The sequence below is a fragment of the Siniperca chuatsi genome, linkage group LG10, assembly GCF_020085105.1.
Source record: "Siniperca chuatsi isolate FFG_IHB_CAS linkage group LG10, ASM2008510v1, whole genome shotgun sequence".
NCBI lineage: Eukaryota > Metazoa > Chordata > Actinopteri > Centrarchiformes > Sinipercidae > Siniperca > Siniperca chuatsi.
The window spans coordinates 14,978,170-14,993,907 of record NC_058051.1 but is presented as its reverse complement, the minus strand read 5'-3'; the positions used below and the strand labels follow the sequence as shown (position 1 = coordinate 14,993,907).

The following is a 15,738-nucleotide window of genomic DNA, read 5'->3' as shown; positions in this document are numbered from 1 at the left end:
GCGCAGTCATTCAGTGGATGAGTTGGGTGTGTTTCTTATAAACCAAACAGCTTAACAGAGAGCTGTGATCATTTGAGTTGCAACAAACAGGCTTGCAGCTCCCAGAGCAGCGACCAAAAATGAGAAAACGTGTATCTGTGAGTGTGGTGGTGAAAAGCATCCCTCACTGGGTTGGAGATTAACTCGTTCACATGAATCTCTCACTTACTTCCAAATCCTGACTTCTCTCAGTGCTGAGGGTTTTGTTTGGCAGGAGGAGCACGAGGCTGATCAGGCAAAAGGGGCAAAGTTAGAGATTATTCTTATACTTAAATACATACTGTATAGTGGTTCCAAAAGTGAGGTCTGGGCACCTTCAAGGGGTTTTGCTTAGTCTATAATTTAATGATTCAGTCACTATTAGTAATGTCATTTTTACATAACTTTCCTTTCCATTGACCCTATGTGAGATATGATGGTACCACTTTCTATAAGGCTCCCCTTATAAACTGTTTATAAGTTGTAATTAATGCTTCTAATAATAGTTAATAAATCATTTACTAATGCTTTATCAATTAGTTACAAGCCATTAACAAGAACACATTTTGGGTCGTGATAAATCCCTTTTGTTGCTGTTAATCCTTTCTATTTTGCAATAATGTAGTCACAAATGTTGGTAATCCATTAAAGAAAAATGCTTAATAAGTTGTTAATAAATAGGTTTTGATCCAGAAGATAAGTGGCCATAAGGTCAAATCAGTCATAATGATTTTTGATAACTTGGCAGCCCAAAATTTGTTCTTAATTATGGCTTATAAACAATCTATAAAGCATAAGAACATGATGTATTCATTATTAATAAAGCCATTACACAATGTATCAACTATTTATTAGGAAGTGGTACCAGTATCATTTATAGCTGTATTATCTTTGGTTGCAAATGTCATACATCAGCAACCAGAAAGCTGTAACAACTGGCAGGTGTAGTAGGTGTAGAAATGCTGGAAGAGGGATTAAAACAATGCATGTTATGAAATTACAATGACATTAAAGCCTGTGTGGAGAGAGACAAAATGATAATACCCTGTTATGAAAGGTTCCTTGCAATAGTAACATGATGCTATCTAAATGTATGTAACCCACCTTTTAACTTGCAGAAGAGTTCACAGTTAATGCAGAGTGGGTTATTTATAGTGTGGGCTTTCACATGAAAGCCAATAATCTGGTCGTTTTGGAAAATGCCATTGATTTTGTTCACATTGCTACGTGTTTGCATTAAGTTGATCGACTCAAAGTTGTGATTCGGACTACCTCGAGGCTGCCACTAGACCCAATAAAGGCTATGTTTGTAATTAGGCGTCTAGGAGCAAAAGAGGTTTAAAATGATGCCAAAAGATTGAAACTGAAATTTGACCTCTTGACCGGAGAAGTGTGTTGTAGCTTTGTCGTTTAGTTTCAAGTGCAGACTGGAGAAAAAGTCATTAAATCCACACCTGCAGTTCAGCTGTGAATCCACTGGGGGCGCTCTCACATCACACAAAACTCTGCTGACTGTCAATGAACGTGAACTGTGGAAAAAAAACGTGCAGACGTGTCATCACTTGTTTGAAACTACATAATACCTCGGTTTACGGAGGTTTGTTTTGAATATATCGATTTGTGCCTGACTTAGAGCAATATTATATTTAGGCTAAATAGAATTCACATAGCTGGTAGTTTTGAAGCAACTCCATTTCCCATCAGCCATGTGGGGCGCCTCAATTTTCCTTTTTTCTTGGTTTGCAGCTGGATCAGATGGATAAACGTGCGACTGCACAGCAGTAACAGTTTCATGGGATAAATTCGGGGATTTTATTTGGGTTTTCTTTAAAAACGCTGGATTAAGAACCTGATTTTTCATACAAGTTTCTACATTAAAGTATTTTGTTTTCTTCTTTTCAAATGTTTATGTTCTTCTGTAAGTCTAAACTACAAAGAAGTTGGATTAAAAAAATTGAAAACATCAATTTGGGGAGCTTTTTCGCTTAAAATCCCGTATCTAGTCACCCGGACAGACAGGAGTGTTTGGACTGAAGCTGTGTGAGCGCAGCATCAGACTGTGGGTTTATAGTTGGACAGACGAACCCTCCGGTGCCAACGCCTTTTCCCTTTCTCCGCTTTTCCTCGTCTGGGAAACTTCTGCTCACACCGACCCAAGGGCTGTTTGACGGCGTTTCCCTTCAACTCATGAGCTGCTGAAACTACAATCCGACACTAAAGAAGTTGTTTGAGAGTGAAAATGGGCTGCACGATCAGCGCCGAGGACAAAGCTGCGGTGGAGAGGAGTAAAATGATTGATAAAAACCTGCGGGACGACCGAGAGAAATCCTCTAGAGAAGTGAAACTGCTTCTGCTCGGTATGAACTATGTTACTGGCTCTTTTTAATGCATGAAATCAGTTGAATCATCATCAACCTTAGGGTAGGCCTACTTTTAATTTTCACTTTTTCACTGCAGTCTTTAGTTTATCTGACTCCAAACATTCCTCCTGCTTCTGTTGGTTTAATGCAGCTGCGGCTCATCATTTCTCCACTGGCACAACTTGTAGAAGTAAACCAGATGTTGGTGCCTCAGTGCTTTTCTATTCTATGAATTGTTGAAAGGTAGGGAGTACATGCTCAGAGGAGACTTTGTTGAAGTGTTGTCACTTGTCACAAGGTACATTGTAACAAACTGAGGCCTTCTTTACTTCAGTGCCTACAAACAAAACTTTACAGCTGCTGGGAAATGGTGATCCTGGTCAGACTGTTCTGGGTCAACAATTTCAAGGACCTAAGTACTAAGAAATTAGAAGTAAATTTCTTTATTTGTATTGGAGATGGCCAGTATGAATATTTATTGTTGTGGTATTTTTAATTTCTTAAATTGTTCCACTTAATTCTGGTGTCTAAGCTAATAAAACAAAGCACTTTCTTTTAAGGTTAACTTCAGGTAGTTCATTCTCGCTGAAACTGAACTTCAGGTGCATGATGTTGGTGACTTCCAGGTTCAGTGTCATGTCAGCTCCTACACTAAGTGCCCGGATTTCAGCACTCTCTCATGCCTGTATTGACCCCTGACTGTGTGTAACTGCTCTACCAGCCGGTATATATTACTGACACACACTCAGTGGTACTGACACTGTGGGTGTGGACTGCACAGACGTGCCAGGGGGGATTAAATGCCCGCAGTCCAGCAGCACTCAACATTTTTATGCTCTGTGCAGGAACGTTTGTACATCCTCTATTACATAGTGGTTCCCAGCGTTTTTAGTTTGTGACCCCTTAAAATGAAGCAATGTCTACTTTTGACCCCTCATCTTTGGTGAGGTCATGGTTTGTGAGCAGAAATGTTTCCTTCTGGGATTTCACTCATTTGAGGGATGTCTGGAGAAGTGAAAGTACCCAGTACTTTTTCACAAGAAAAAACGCAAACATCTGAGAAAAGTAAGAAGAGAAAACATTGGTCATCAGGTCAGCTGAAACTACACTGAAGTACAAAAATGATAAACAACCATACAAATTGTCCAAACAGATTGTGTAGCATCAGCTATGTGTTGCCTCCAAAATGTTTTGCACTGTAAAGAACTGTGTGTTCTACACAAGCTGATTGCACTCATGAAATGTCGTAATGCAATGCTTCTGACCTTTTGGTTGAGGCGTTGCTTTTTTCACATGAAATGTTATGTAATTCATGTCATAAGAATGATATAATGAAGAAAACACCTTGTGCTATTGAAATTATATGGCTTTAAGAGATAGGTGACTGACCAGAACCTTTCAATATGTAGAGTCTTCACTTGGGTGTTTTGATTTTTGATTAGACATGGCCTGAAACATGTTACCAGAATAAATTAGAGTACCAAGTATTTAATTAAATTGATGATTCTGAGTACAGATACAGCTATTACATTAGTCACTACATTAATTCATGCAGCATGACTTCCTGAAGACATTGCAACATAATGCACCAATGGCATATGATGCATAGAGGACTGATGTGTCTCAACAAGTTGCATCTTTTTTATTGATCGTGAAAAATTTCCACATGACAGATTTATTTCCTCGCAGTGGAAGGTGATTACTGCCCCTAAGCTTATGTTATTAAAAGAATCAGATATGTCAAACAGACAAATGAATTTGCTGATTATGATCACTTGTGAGCATTATCAGCTCACAAGAGGGATAAGGTAGGCCCCTGAAATAACTTTTATAGATCAGAGAAACACAAAATTAGGTGTTGAAGTGCCATGTTAAAAAAAAATCTTCCATAGAGAGATTCAAAATGATTCTTCCAGAGAAATCCCATTAAACTGATTTATGTCTCAACAGTGATCACCATAACAGGAACTAAAGTATATTAACATGACAGTTGTTGATCAAGACTAACACGATTTCCATGCTTCACAAATCTCCAGATATGTGATTCATTTATTTATTCTTCTAACAGTTTTCCTGCTTTTTTCCGTATTGTTTAAGTTCTGGATCACATTCCTGATAGTGGAATTATTCTCACAATGAAAGGCAGCTTTCCCATCAGCGGGTTGTCCTTTATGTTTGCAGTGATTTTTCTTGTAACTTGATCGAGAAGATATGTTAAAACAAAGCCCAGCCAGTAAATCTACTTCCTACCATTTCGGAGCCACTAGTGCCCACAACTGTGAGGTGATTTTTATCAAACTGTTTCCACTGTTTTGTTGATAGATTGCAGGCGGATTACACCATTTTGTTGTGTGGAAGACAAGCTATTTTAGGTAGTTGAGCCCTGAGTGTAGTGACAGAGGTAAAACCTGAAATAGATTTCACATAGATGTGATTGTTGGATCAGTTTGGCGACGAATCCCACCACCAGCAGCTAACTGATCTGTGAGGATTAACTTCAGTCTGATTCATGTGGGGGTGCAACAGTACTATGCAGGCTAAAATCTCATTGTATGGAAACATTCGTTTTCAAGTTCTGACCACAGAGTTGAGGGGGAAGTGATTTTTTCCAGGCAGTGCCCTCCACTCCCTGTCTGTGCTGGAACAAGAGAGTTATAGGGGAAAAACAAAGAGGAGTTCGGCTGCCGTTCTTTGTACAAAGCCACAAAGCTGGAGAGCCAACGCACCCTTCCAACAGTGATTTTTTTTTAAAAATCTGCATTTGAGATTCTTGTTAAATGAGGCTTGGTTTGGAGTCTGACTCCTGCATGGGTTTGGACGACTCTTTAAATGCCTGTGTAAAGTTGGTTTGTGAACTGGCAGGAAGCCACAGTTGATAATCAGCCAAAAAATGCCATGAATGAGAGAAATGGTGCCTGACAGAACTGAGGAAAGGGATCAACACAATTTGTCCTCTCCTCCCTGTCTGTGTGAGCGGGCGTAAATCTCTTTTGCTGGTGACAGCTTAACCAAAGAATTCATGGATTTAATTCTTGTTGGCCGGCCATCTGAGCATATTACTTTACTGTAAGCCTCCTTGACAAAATTCATCTGCTACGGATTCCTAACTGGCAGTGGGAACATGAACAACAAAATTAAGATAATGTATATCCTTATTTTAAAATGTTCTTACATCGAGACTTGATCTTGGCCGCTTTAAAAAAAGAAGCAGGTATCCATATTTAATATTCCAGTGCCTGAAAATGTCTTCATCCTGCAGTTGCTGATAATTATTGCGGTTGTAATAAGCAAAGGAGGCTCTATTGCCAACATAAACTCACCCCAGATGTTTATAGCAATAATTTCTCACTGGTTGTCTGAGTTTGACATCTAATGTTTCATGTGCCCACATGTTTTCACATCTATAATTAATCTCCAGCTATGAAAAACAGTTGATTCTAGAGTGAGTCAACGGGTGGAACCTGGTGTCATTAACCTGGGTTCAATTCCCAGCAGTGACTTGGTCGTGCATCCTAGCCATCGATCTGTTAAGAGGGCTGTATTCGGCATGGTGAATCAATCGTGCTGCCAATTTGTCCCAGAGGCCAACTATGTTCCTCTCAAACGACAAAAAAGGTTATGAATTTTCTAAACCGTGAAGACTAATAGGAATAGCTCGCCATTTTGGGAAATACGCTTAGAGGTAGATGAGAAGATCAATACCATATCTCTATAGTAAACATGAAACTGAGTCAGAAGACAGTTAGCTTAGCTTAGCATAAAGACTGGAAATGGGGGAAACAGCTAGCCTGGCTCTGTACAAAGGTAACAAAATCTGCCTACCGGCATCTCTATAGCTCACTAATTAACACGTTATGTCTTGTTTGTTTAATCTGTTCAAAAACGGAAGTGTAAAAACAACACATTGGGGTTTTGCGCTGGACTACTTCTTGGCCAGTCACAGTGATTTCCTGGTGTCTCCACATCAATCAATGTTTTCCAATAAACACAATCGGCAGTGTTCGGGAAGGCGGTGACGGATCACATCCATGTCGCTGTTGTAGCGACTCCTAATGGCCGTTGTAGCCGTCTTCACAGAAGGGCTGTGATCGTGTGAACCATCCCTGTGAAACTCCTTGCTGACTGGTAAAAAACAAGTGGCTGTCAACATCAGTGATGAGGAATTGATTTGATCAGGCCCATTATCATTAAAGATGTTCCAATCCTTTGATTCTGTTAAAGGGAAATAAGAGATCATGAAAAGAAAAAACTTTCTAATCAATACAGAGACATTCTGGCATTTGTCTGTCTGTGCTGGTTGACAATACTGCATGTTGTGATGACGCTGTTCAAATTTGGGGTTAAAGGGTTTAAGATTTAAGGGTTAAATATCAAAAATAGAAAAGCATCTGGATTTGGGTCAGAGAACCAGTTAATGTTTGTTTTTTGTGGGCTTTAGATTTCTGACAGACTCTTTGAATCATATGTGGTGTTTTTATGGCCCCTCTGCTCTCTAACGGCCAGAACAGCATGATATCTGGGATTGTCTCTCCAGTGGAAAAACACTGGCGCAGCCAGAAGCATGACAACTGTTTCCTGTTTGGCTGAATGTTGTAGAAATACTGTAAAGGTTCCTCATGTGAGATAATTTCCCACTCATCATTATTGCAATGTCCTTTATTGTAATGAAGGCTTTGATATAAATTCTGCCAGTCATCTGTTCAACATTTGTCACAGATTGACTATTGTATTGTGAAAGGTCTCACTTCCTAAAGGGCGCGCCCCAACTCATCACACTACTCCCTATTTCCCATGATCCTCTCTGTGCTTCTTCACCTCTTAAGTGCCAGGCTATGATATATACATTTTAGGGTAAGTATCTGATTCCTCCACATGACACTGGTGTCTGTGCCTTTCTGTGCCCAACGACAAGCTATTTGTCACTGGCCACAGAAAGGTACAGACACAAGGCAGAATTAATGCGCTCATACACCCAAACTGCTGACTGGTGCATCAGATAGTTCATCACTACAGAATGCAATGGAGTACTTCGTGACTGTATACACTCTCTTAGGTCCCACTTAAATGACATTGAAATTCATCACAAGGCTGTTTTGACGCAAACATACTGCAAACTGTATGATGTGTGATTAAATGAGGTCAGATTAAGTTTAGCCGTTATGAAAAGCCGGTTTGATCCATCGTCCATGTGAGAGGGGTCTGAAAGTGCGAGATACTATGTGGTGGTGTTTTTGTGGCTGCTGTCATTCCTGGTATGGCTGCCTCATATAACTACTGTCCCTCTTTTTCAGGTGCTGGGGAATCTGGGAAAAGCACAATAGTAAAGCAGATGAAGTAAGTTACATCTTGTAACACAGTCCTAGTAACACTGCACATGGCATTATATAACGCCAATGTCCTTTGCTATTGCAAACCTTGATGCTATTTTTGTATTACGTTAACGAAAGACAGTCTCACTCCCTCACTCCCACTTTCTGCTACAACCTTTGTTGTCAGAGGTTAGTAGCGTTGGGGAGGGCTGTGATTACAAACGGGGTTTCGCCTCTGTGGAAGTACTGTGGAAGCAAAGTAGGAGCCTCCTTTCACTCAGGCAGAGGAGGAAGCACCGTTTTGCGTAAGATGTTAAACAATGGCCACGGAGGCCAGTCGTAGCCTGGCAGGACATGAATAGACTCCCCCAGTTCCCACATTAGCCATGCTGCATGCTCACTGAAGCTCAAATTTCAGCACTAATGACAGTGTAGCATGACATTTTTCAAATCCGTAATTTGTCCCACATTTGTTAAAGCCATTGTTCACACAGTAAAATATTTATCTGGACTCTAAAAGCCTGTTTGGATTTTGTTTCTGTGTCAGAATCATTCATGAAGATGGCTACTCAGAAGAGGAATGCCAGCAGTACAGAGTGGTGGTGTACAGCAACACCATCCAGTCCATCATGGCCATCATCAGGGCAATGAGCCGGTTAAAGATAGATTTTGCGGATGCTGCACGGGCGGTAAGTTAACTACATTCAGCCTGCATTAAACATTCAAAGAGCCACGTCCTCATTCGTGATATGAATTACCACAGGAAGAAGTTTACAATGACAGCAATTTTTCAAAATTTTCTTTATTGCTAGGACGATGCCCGCCAGCTGTTTGCCCTGGCGAGCTCAGCGGAGGAAGGGGTGATGTCGGCAGAGCTGACGAGCGTGATTAAGAGGCTGTGGAGCGATGGAGGAGCTCAGGCATGCTTCGATCGATCACGAGAGTATCAGCTCAACGACTCTGCTGCATAGTGAGGACTCACTTCTCTACGTACAGACCCCCACAGTCTTACCAAGCACCAACTACAAGCTTATCAATTTACAGATAACTGTGTTTAAGCTCAGTGATTCAAGGGGAAAAATCTGCCAAAAATGAATCTGGTATTCAGCTTTAATTTATTTTGTCTTAAAAGAGGTTAAACAATCCATCAGATAATTTCATTGGATTCTCGAACTGAAACGATTAGTTGGTTAATACTTATTAACACTTTCTGGAAATTCCCGATGGAAGTGAAACTGCTTCAATAATTCATAGTGAAATTTGAAATTGCGTCATTCATCTTCAAGGTCTTACTCTTAAATTGGCATAAGACATTTCTTGAAATCTTGTTTTCCTCATCGTGAGAAGGGGGACAACTTTGACTAAGAGTAGCTTCCCTCCTTCGTGTCTGTAACATTTCCACTGGAACAAAAAGGGAGGCAAGATGCGTCTTGTTCTTCACCGTCTTGTTTCAGCTTGTACAGCTGATTGCATTCCTGAAAAAGGAGAAACTGACAAATGGAAAACATGTCTCTGTCAACTTACAGCTGTTTAGATATCACTTCATTTGACAAAATGGTTTCAGTTTTTTATGATAGTCAACCACTGGATACAACTGTCTGTTGAAGTTCAGTGAAAAATGCAAACAAAGCGGTTTTAGCTAAATATAGTCCAGTCTTGTATTACCGATCAGACATGGATAAAGCTCACGGTTTTCTGTTTCTGTAGCGTTTATATCACACTCGCCCTGAAAGAAAGTAGCTTAGTGTGAAGGACGTGTTCTTTGTTTTGAAAACAGCCGAGCTGTCATGGCTCTCGGTGCATTTTTTTCCACACTAAGAGACAAGAGGAACCAGTGGAGTTAGTCTGTTTTTACTCAACCAACAAGGAGCCAGTGTTTATCATACACCAAAATATGAGCCCATATTTAGTATCATTCTGTGGAGTCCTTATATATCTGTCTGCAGAGCAAACCCTCCACTTCTCCAGACATAAGTGTACGAAAAACATTTTGTTGCTTTGCATTATGGCGTCTTTTTGTGAGAAAGTCTGGAAAGCCCCTGTGTAACCTAATTTTATCACGTGGTGTTAAAAAAAGAAAAACAGGATTTTGTGAGCACATCTGCTTTTATGAAGCACCTATTGGGAGCGGCCTGTACTGCAGATACTGCTATAATACATTTCACTTGTACTGTGATGTGTGCATTGGCTCAGGAATCATCTCCGTATACCCATGTTTTCTGTCTCTTAGCTACCTGAATGACTTGGACAGGATCTGTCAGCCGAACTACATCCCGTCTCAGCAGGATGTGCTACGTACACGTGTAAAGACCACTGGCATCGTGGAAACTCATTTCACCTTCAAAGATCTCTACTTCAAGTTAGTATAGCTGTAATTTATCTTCTAATGAAGGGCCCTGGCCTCAGCTGGGCTGTTTGTGTCATAAAATTAACTTTTATGATTTTCAAGTAGTCAGGGCCTGAGGTGGCTTACTGTATTGGTCATCATTTAGATGATGCAAATTGGGATGAGGTGTTGAAAGAGGCTGTTCCTTTATATTAAGGGATCACAAGAAAAAAAAGCTGTGAGTGACTGACATAACACTAGCATTTTATGTTAAAATAATTTTGAAGTAACTAAACCTTGATCGCAAAGATGGGTACAGAGGCACCTATATAACTATGTTGGTTATTCTCCAGCTTGTGAGCACATTTTGTCTGTGTTTATCAAATGTTGTCATAATGCTCTCCTCATCATATTGACTAATTTTGTCTGACGCACCTGCATTTTGGTCACAGGTGATTTGGCTTGTTTGAAGCTCTGTTAGTTGCCTCATGTTGCTTTGAGAAACTGAATATTGAAATTATTTTCAAGCCTCTTTTATAACTCACAAATGCTGCTGACTGGCATTCAGCCTAATACGACCCATCTTTGTAGCAGTAAATGTAATTGCATCGCTTCAGTCCTTTTACATTATTTTATCTAGCTCCTGTACTTATAAATATTGGTGAAACAATAACTGTAATAGCCTCCCTGGCCTGCCTTTGTAACACCATAAAAAAAACACTCAGGATCTGGAAATGTGTAATCAGTGAATTGGTGTTGAAGCACACAGCATTCTGTCATTTCATTTCTGTGTCAGTTAAACAGCTCAGTATAGATTCAGTTTGCCTATGAGGGCCTCAGGTGGAGACAGAGGCAGACACAAACGTGTGTGTGTGTGTGTGTGTTTGTGCGCTTGCCCTGGATTTACAAGGACACTCGAGGATCCTCATGAAACACAAAATGAAAATATTAGAATTAAAATGAGCACATTCTCTGTACATTTATTTATGCAGTTATTGTGTGTGTGTGTGTGTGTGTGTGTGTGTGTGTGTGTCTCCAGGATGTTTGATGTCGGGGGTCAGCGCTCGGAGAGGAAGAAGTGGATCCATTGTTTTGAGGGAGTCACAAGTATCATTTTCTGCGTTGCGCTCAGTGACTACGACCTCGTCTTGGCTGAGGATGAGGAGATGGTAAGTGATGGATACACTGTTTGTATCCTAACATATAGTTGCTACTGGACATTTTGACTCATCATAAGAGGAAAAGCACAGGTGTTACTAATAACATTAAGGATGGCTCTGTTCTATTCAAATGTCCCAGTAAGCCATGACAGTGTGACAGTGAGCCAGCTTTTATTGCTTGCAAGTGCTTGCTAAGACACAACAGTACCTTTTCCATTTGGATTCAGCCTCTACAAACCGTGTAAAATATGGTTTTATTAGTATGTGTCGTTAACAATGCTATTGGTACACGTGGTATTTTATTTATGTGCCACAGAGAGCCTTTGGTTCAGGTTGGAGTAGAGACCACGCCCAACCAGCACTAACCGGCACTGTGCTGGTCGGTTTTTGGAGCGCACCTCAAGACCCTGAAACCAAGGCAGCAAAATGGAATTCAGGCATCATTCATTTTATTATTTACACCTGTGCTTTTCCTACTGTGACATGTCAAAATGTCTTCTGTGAAAAAGGCCTATTATGGGTAAGTCCACATCTGCTCTTTCCTCAGAACCGGATGCATGAGAGCATGAAGCTTTTCGACTCCATCTGCAACAACAAGTGGTTCACGCTCACCTCCATCATCCTCTTCCTCAACAAGAAGGACTTGTTTGAAGAGAAGATCAACAGGAGTCCGCTCACTATCTGCTACCCCGAATACTCTGGTGAGACAAACCTGTTTTAATGTGATATTGTCAGATCATGTGTAGTCACCCCTCGAGGTTTTTGATATGTTTGATATATTTACTTATCTATCTGCTGTGTCTGAGCATTGACTTGGAAATGCATGATCATGCTCTGGATTTATTTACCTAACTAAGAGAATAAAGCACATTGGGCCTCATACTAATACTGAATATAAAATGTCTCTTTATTATGTGCATGCTTGAACTTGTGGCATTTTATCAGACAAAGGCTCTGTGTTTTACTGTCGAGCTGTTTTATCACATGTGAACTTCATCACCCGTAAGACTGTTTATAATAGAATACATTCTCTGCACAGTGGCCTAACATACCACCATTTTAAGTTTAATTCTGTAGCCCTTTTTTATTTTTGCTTTCAGTTGCTTTCAGTTTTATTAACCCAGGCCGTTCTAGTGTCCATGATGGATTTTGACAGTTATCTATTTATAAATTTGCAATGCAAGGGTTTGTGTCGAGGTTCATCATTTTTAACTTCTCAATAGTGAGCAGCCCTGAAGGTATTTCTACACACTCTCTAGTCAAACACAGAATTTAACAACTGCTTGCAGAAAAAAAATTACCTTGAAAGATCAGAAATAATTAGGAGCGCCCCTGTTTGCATTTTGAATCTTTTTGCTTAAATGTTTCCACTTTTGATCAAAAAAACAACTCAATGCACCATGTATCCCACATTGGAATGAACAAAAACCTGCATCAACAAAAAGTAACATTTGTTAAAAAGTGAACAACAGAGAAGTGGTTCACTGGCAGTAAACAGAGAGAAAACGTCATCTTCTGTAAGGCCTGTTGTTAATTTGTAGTGGCAGGAAATAAGCTACAACTGGTCACAGATTAATGGCATCTTTGTTTCACTATAGTGTGTTTAACCCACATTGTTAACGGATGTTAATAAGATGAGATGAACTGTTTTCCAGAGATCATATGGGATTGTTCCATATAAAATATAACCAAGTATAACTTTTTTACTGTAGGTGGGCACTCATATGAAGAGACTGCAGCTTATATCCAGTGCCAGTTTGAAGACTTAAATAAACGAAAGGACACCAAGGAGGTCTACACCCACTTCACTTGTGCCACAGACACCAAGAATGTGCAGTTTGTGTTCGACGCTGTCACCGACATCATCATCAAGATCAACTTGACGGAGATCGGGCTCTACTAAAGCTTCAGGCCCTGCAGGTCAGCACACTGACTTTTACCTGTACTACAGTTCATGTAGAACACTGAAGAGATGTGGCAACATGGTGTTTTTGTCAAAGCCAACAGTTAAAATTTGTTTAAAGATTTTTGCATCACCCCAGTGAAAACAGTGAAGTTTCTTCTGTGATTTCGCTCATGTGATGACAGTGTCAGCCTGTTGGGTCCACTTTGGTCCAGTAAGTTAAATAGCCTGATAACTATTGGATGAACTGCAATGAAATTTGGCAAAGACAATCATATATTGAGTTTTCATATAATGCCACCAACATGTCAAAATTTCAAGTGCTTTAATTCATGACAGGATACCTCAAACTATTGACTGAATAGTCAGCCACATATGAGGGTCACACAAAAACAATCAAATCAAATTAATAATAAACTCCATCCACTGATGAAGACTGTGTGATATGGTTGAAACCTTTGGAAAAAGCTAGGAAGTGGACCTTGAGTTAGGATTATCTTGTCGGACTTCTATTTCCAGACTACTTTTTGTCAGACTGCTTAATAATTAAAATATCCACAACTCCACAAAAGCAAACAGTAGACAAGATAGATTGCTAACACTTCATCTAAAGAACAACAGCACAATATATCTACTCTATGCTTAAGAACCTTTAAATAATTTAAACACAAGTGTTCCTTTCCACACACCCCCATGTTGTGATGTGCATTTGGTATCACCCATTAGCCAGCTTTCAGCATGTCAAGTCACTAGCTATCAGTTGCATCTTTTACATGGCCTGTCAGGATGTCTCCATAATCAGCAATAATGGTAATGTGGAGGAAGGAAGGAAGGAAGGAAACTATATTAACCAGCTTAAAGACAAAATGTTGGCAGTAAACTAATTTACATTTAGTAAATGTGCTCTCTTCATCTAGCAAACAGTGTCAAAAGTGCTAATAAAACAAAGGCTAGCTTAAATATAACAATGTTTGGCTTTTTACTGTTACGTGCCTGAAAGCCGACTATAAATGAACATGGCCTAAGTTAACTAAAATTTGAGAAAAGATCAAATGAATTAACGCAGAGATATTTGTGTGTGGATTGAAAACTGCTAACATGCTAAACTCTAAAACATGCTAGACTTTAAAATACCACACACTAACACGTTAACATTAGCATGCAAACATGCTAAATGCTACAATCAGAACATCAGTATGTTTCACATCTTTTACCATGCTAACTGTGTGCATTTTAGCATGCTAACATTAGCACTCAGCTCAAAGTAGAGAGGCCGAAAAGTACAGCTTATACTGATGAAAGTCTGACAATGTATATATAGTATTAATATAAGTGCTTCCTCCAACTATTTTTAGAGCCCAAAAAGCATGTTTATAAAACTTATTTTATTATTACCAAGCAGTAAATTTAAATTAAATTTTTAAGTGCATTGTATTCATAGTGATGTGTTGTATGAATTCATTATTTCCTGTAGCCCTATGTATTAATGGTTATTTTCCTTTTCCTTGCAGGTGTCAGGATCAGGATTTCTGGCCTAGTATGTCTTGTCTGCAGAGGGCGAATTGGAAAGTAGGTGTTAATAAGGACTGAGCTGGTGGCCGTGCTGCATGCAGGACCTAAATTCCACAATATGGGGACTTGATTCTATGATCACTTTTGTCTTAATAGATTTTATGATGCAGAGCATACTGGGAGGAAGTGATAAGTCGGGGAGGCTTGTGAAATGATCACTGTGAGTTCTGTGGAGTCTTGTCATATTTAAGACCTTTGCATCACTCGGGCTGGCAGGTAAAGCCCCTCTGATGTTGCTGACACATTTATAGTTTGTCTGTCATATGTACAAGGACCAAAATAGACTGTCTGTCTATCAGATCCATTACTGCATTTCACAGTTTCACAGCTGATATGTAAATTCTGTTCACTTTTAATGTGCTGCATCTTCTCTTAGCTTAAGTCTGTATCACATCGCTTTTATTGAATATTTGCAATTGTTATATTTTATTTTAATTTTGAGTTGCAATTATATAGTAATTCCACTTTTTGGATGTGTGGATTCCATAACTTATCTATGGAGAATTGTTTAGTGTGAGCAGTTTTGATGAATATAATGTAACCTTTTGGGTCTGGGATTAGTTAGCGGGAGTGTAATGAACTCAGTAGCAACACTGCTGTCTACATAGTTACTTTAACTATTAACTAGACAGCATTGTATTGAACAATATTTTTATACATGAAACATCACTGCAAATCAATTTGTGAACGGAGATCTTGATTTCCCTGTGTTTTTTTTCCATAGGAATTTTGAATAAGACTAATATTATTCACTCAGTTGAGGTCAATATAGAATATCCTTTTTTTAAGGTAATTTTTTAAATCCTATGGATATCAGTGAAGATGTATAAACACATTAAACATAAATAGTGGGATAGTTTGATAAAGCCAAAGTGTTTTTTGGCCCTAGCCATCACATAATACTAATGAAGTCTGTTGCTTATATATACTGTAGTGGAGCACAGTTTGGGTTAGTTCAGTCACTTCCTGCATAGAGAAGTCATGGTAGAAAATGTTCCTGAAAATTTGTGTCTAGCTTTCTTTATATTTCTGCAGTTGTATTGGTTAATTTTAACATCATTAAATGATGGCACACAGTTGTCTTCCCTTC

The 15,738-nt window shown here is 39.4% G+C and overlaps 1 protein-coding gene across 1 annotated transcript; it reads left to right on the top strand.

Annotated features, from left to right (window-relative positions):
• The first annotated feature begins 1,571 nt into the window (after positions 1-1,571).
• On the top strand, positions 1,572-15,724 carry gnai3 (guanine nucleotide binding protein (G protein), alpha inhibiting activity polypeptide 3). The gene is made up of 9 exons (XM_044212894.1): positions 1,572-2,375; positions 7,670-7,712; positions 8,235-8,376; positions 8,500-8,657; positions 9,918-10,046; positions 11,053-11,182; positions 11,721-11,874; positions 12,886-13,093; positions 14,588-15,724. The coding sequence occupies exons 1-8, from the start codon at positions 2,258-2,260 to the stop codon at positions 13,074-13,076; spliced, it is 1,065 nt and encodes a 354-aa protein (XP_044068829.1). The 5' UTR covers positions 1,572-2,257; the 3' UTR covers positions 13,077-13,093; positions 14,588-15,724.
• The last annotated feature ends 14 nt before the right edge of the window (positions 15,725-15,738 follow it).

Excerpts from the sequence above, each read along its gene's own strand:
- gnai3 (XM_044212894.1), top strand. The coding sequence starts at position 2,258 with ATGGGCTGCACGATCAGCGCCGAGGACAAAGCTGCGGTGGAGAGGAGT. Across the intron at positions 8,658-9,917 it reads CTCAACGACTCTGCTGCATA|CTACCTGAATGACTTGGACA; the intron begins GTGAGGACTCAC and ends TCTGTCTCTTAG. Across the intron at positions 11,183-11,720 it reads TGGCTGAGGATGAGGAGATG|AACCGGATGCATGAGAGCAT; the intron begins GTAAGTGATGGA and ends CTCTTTCCTCAG.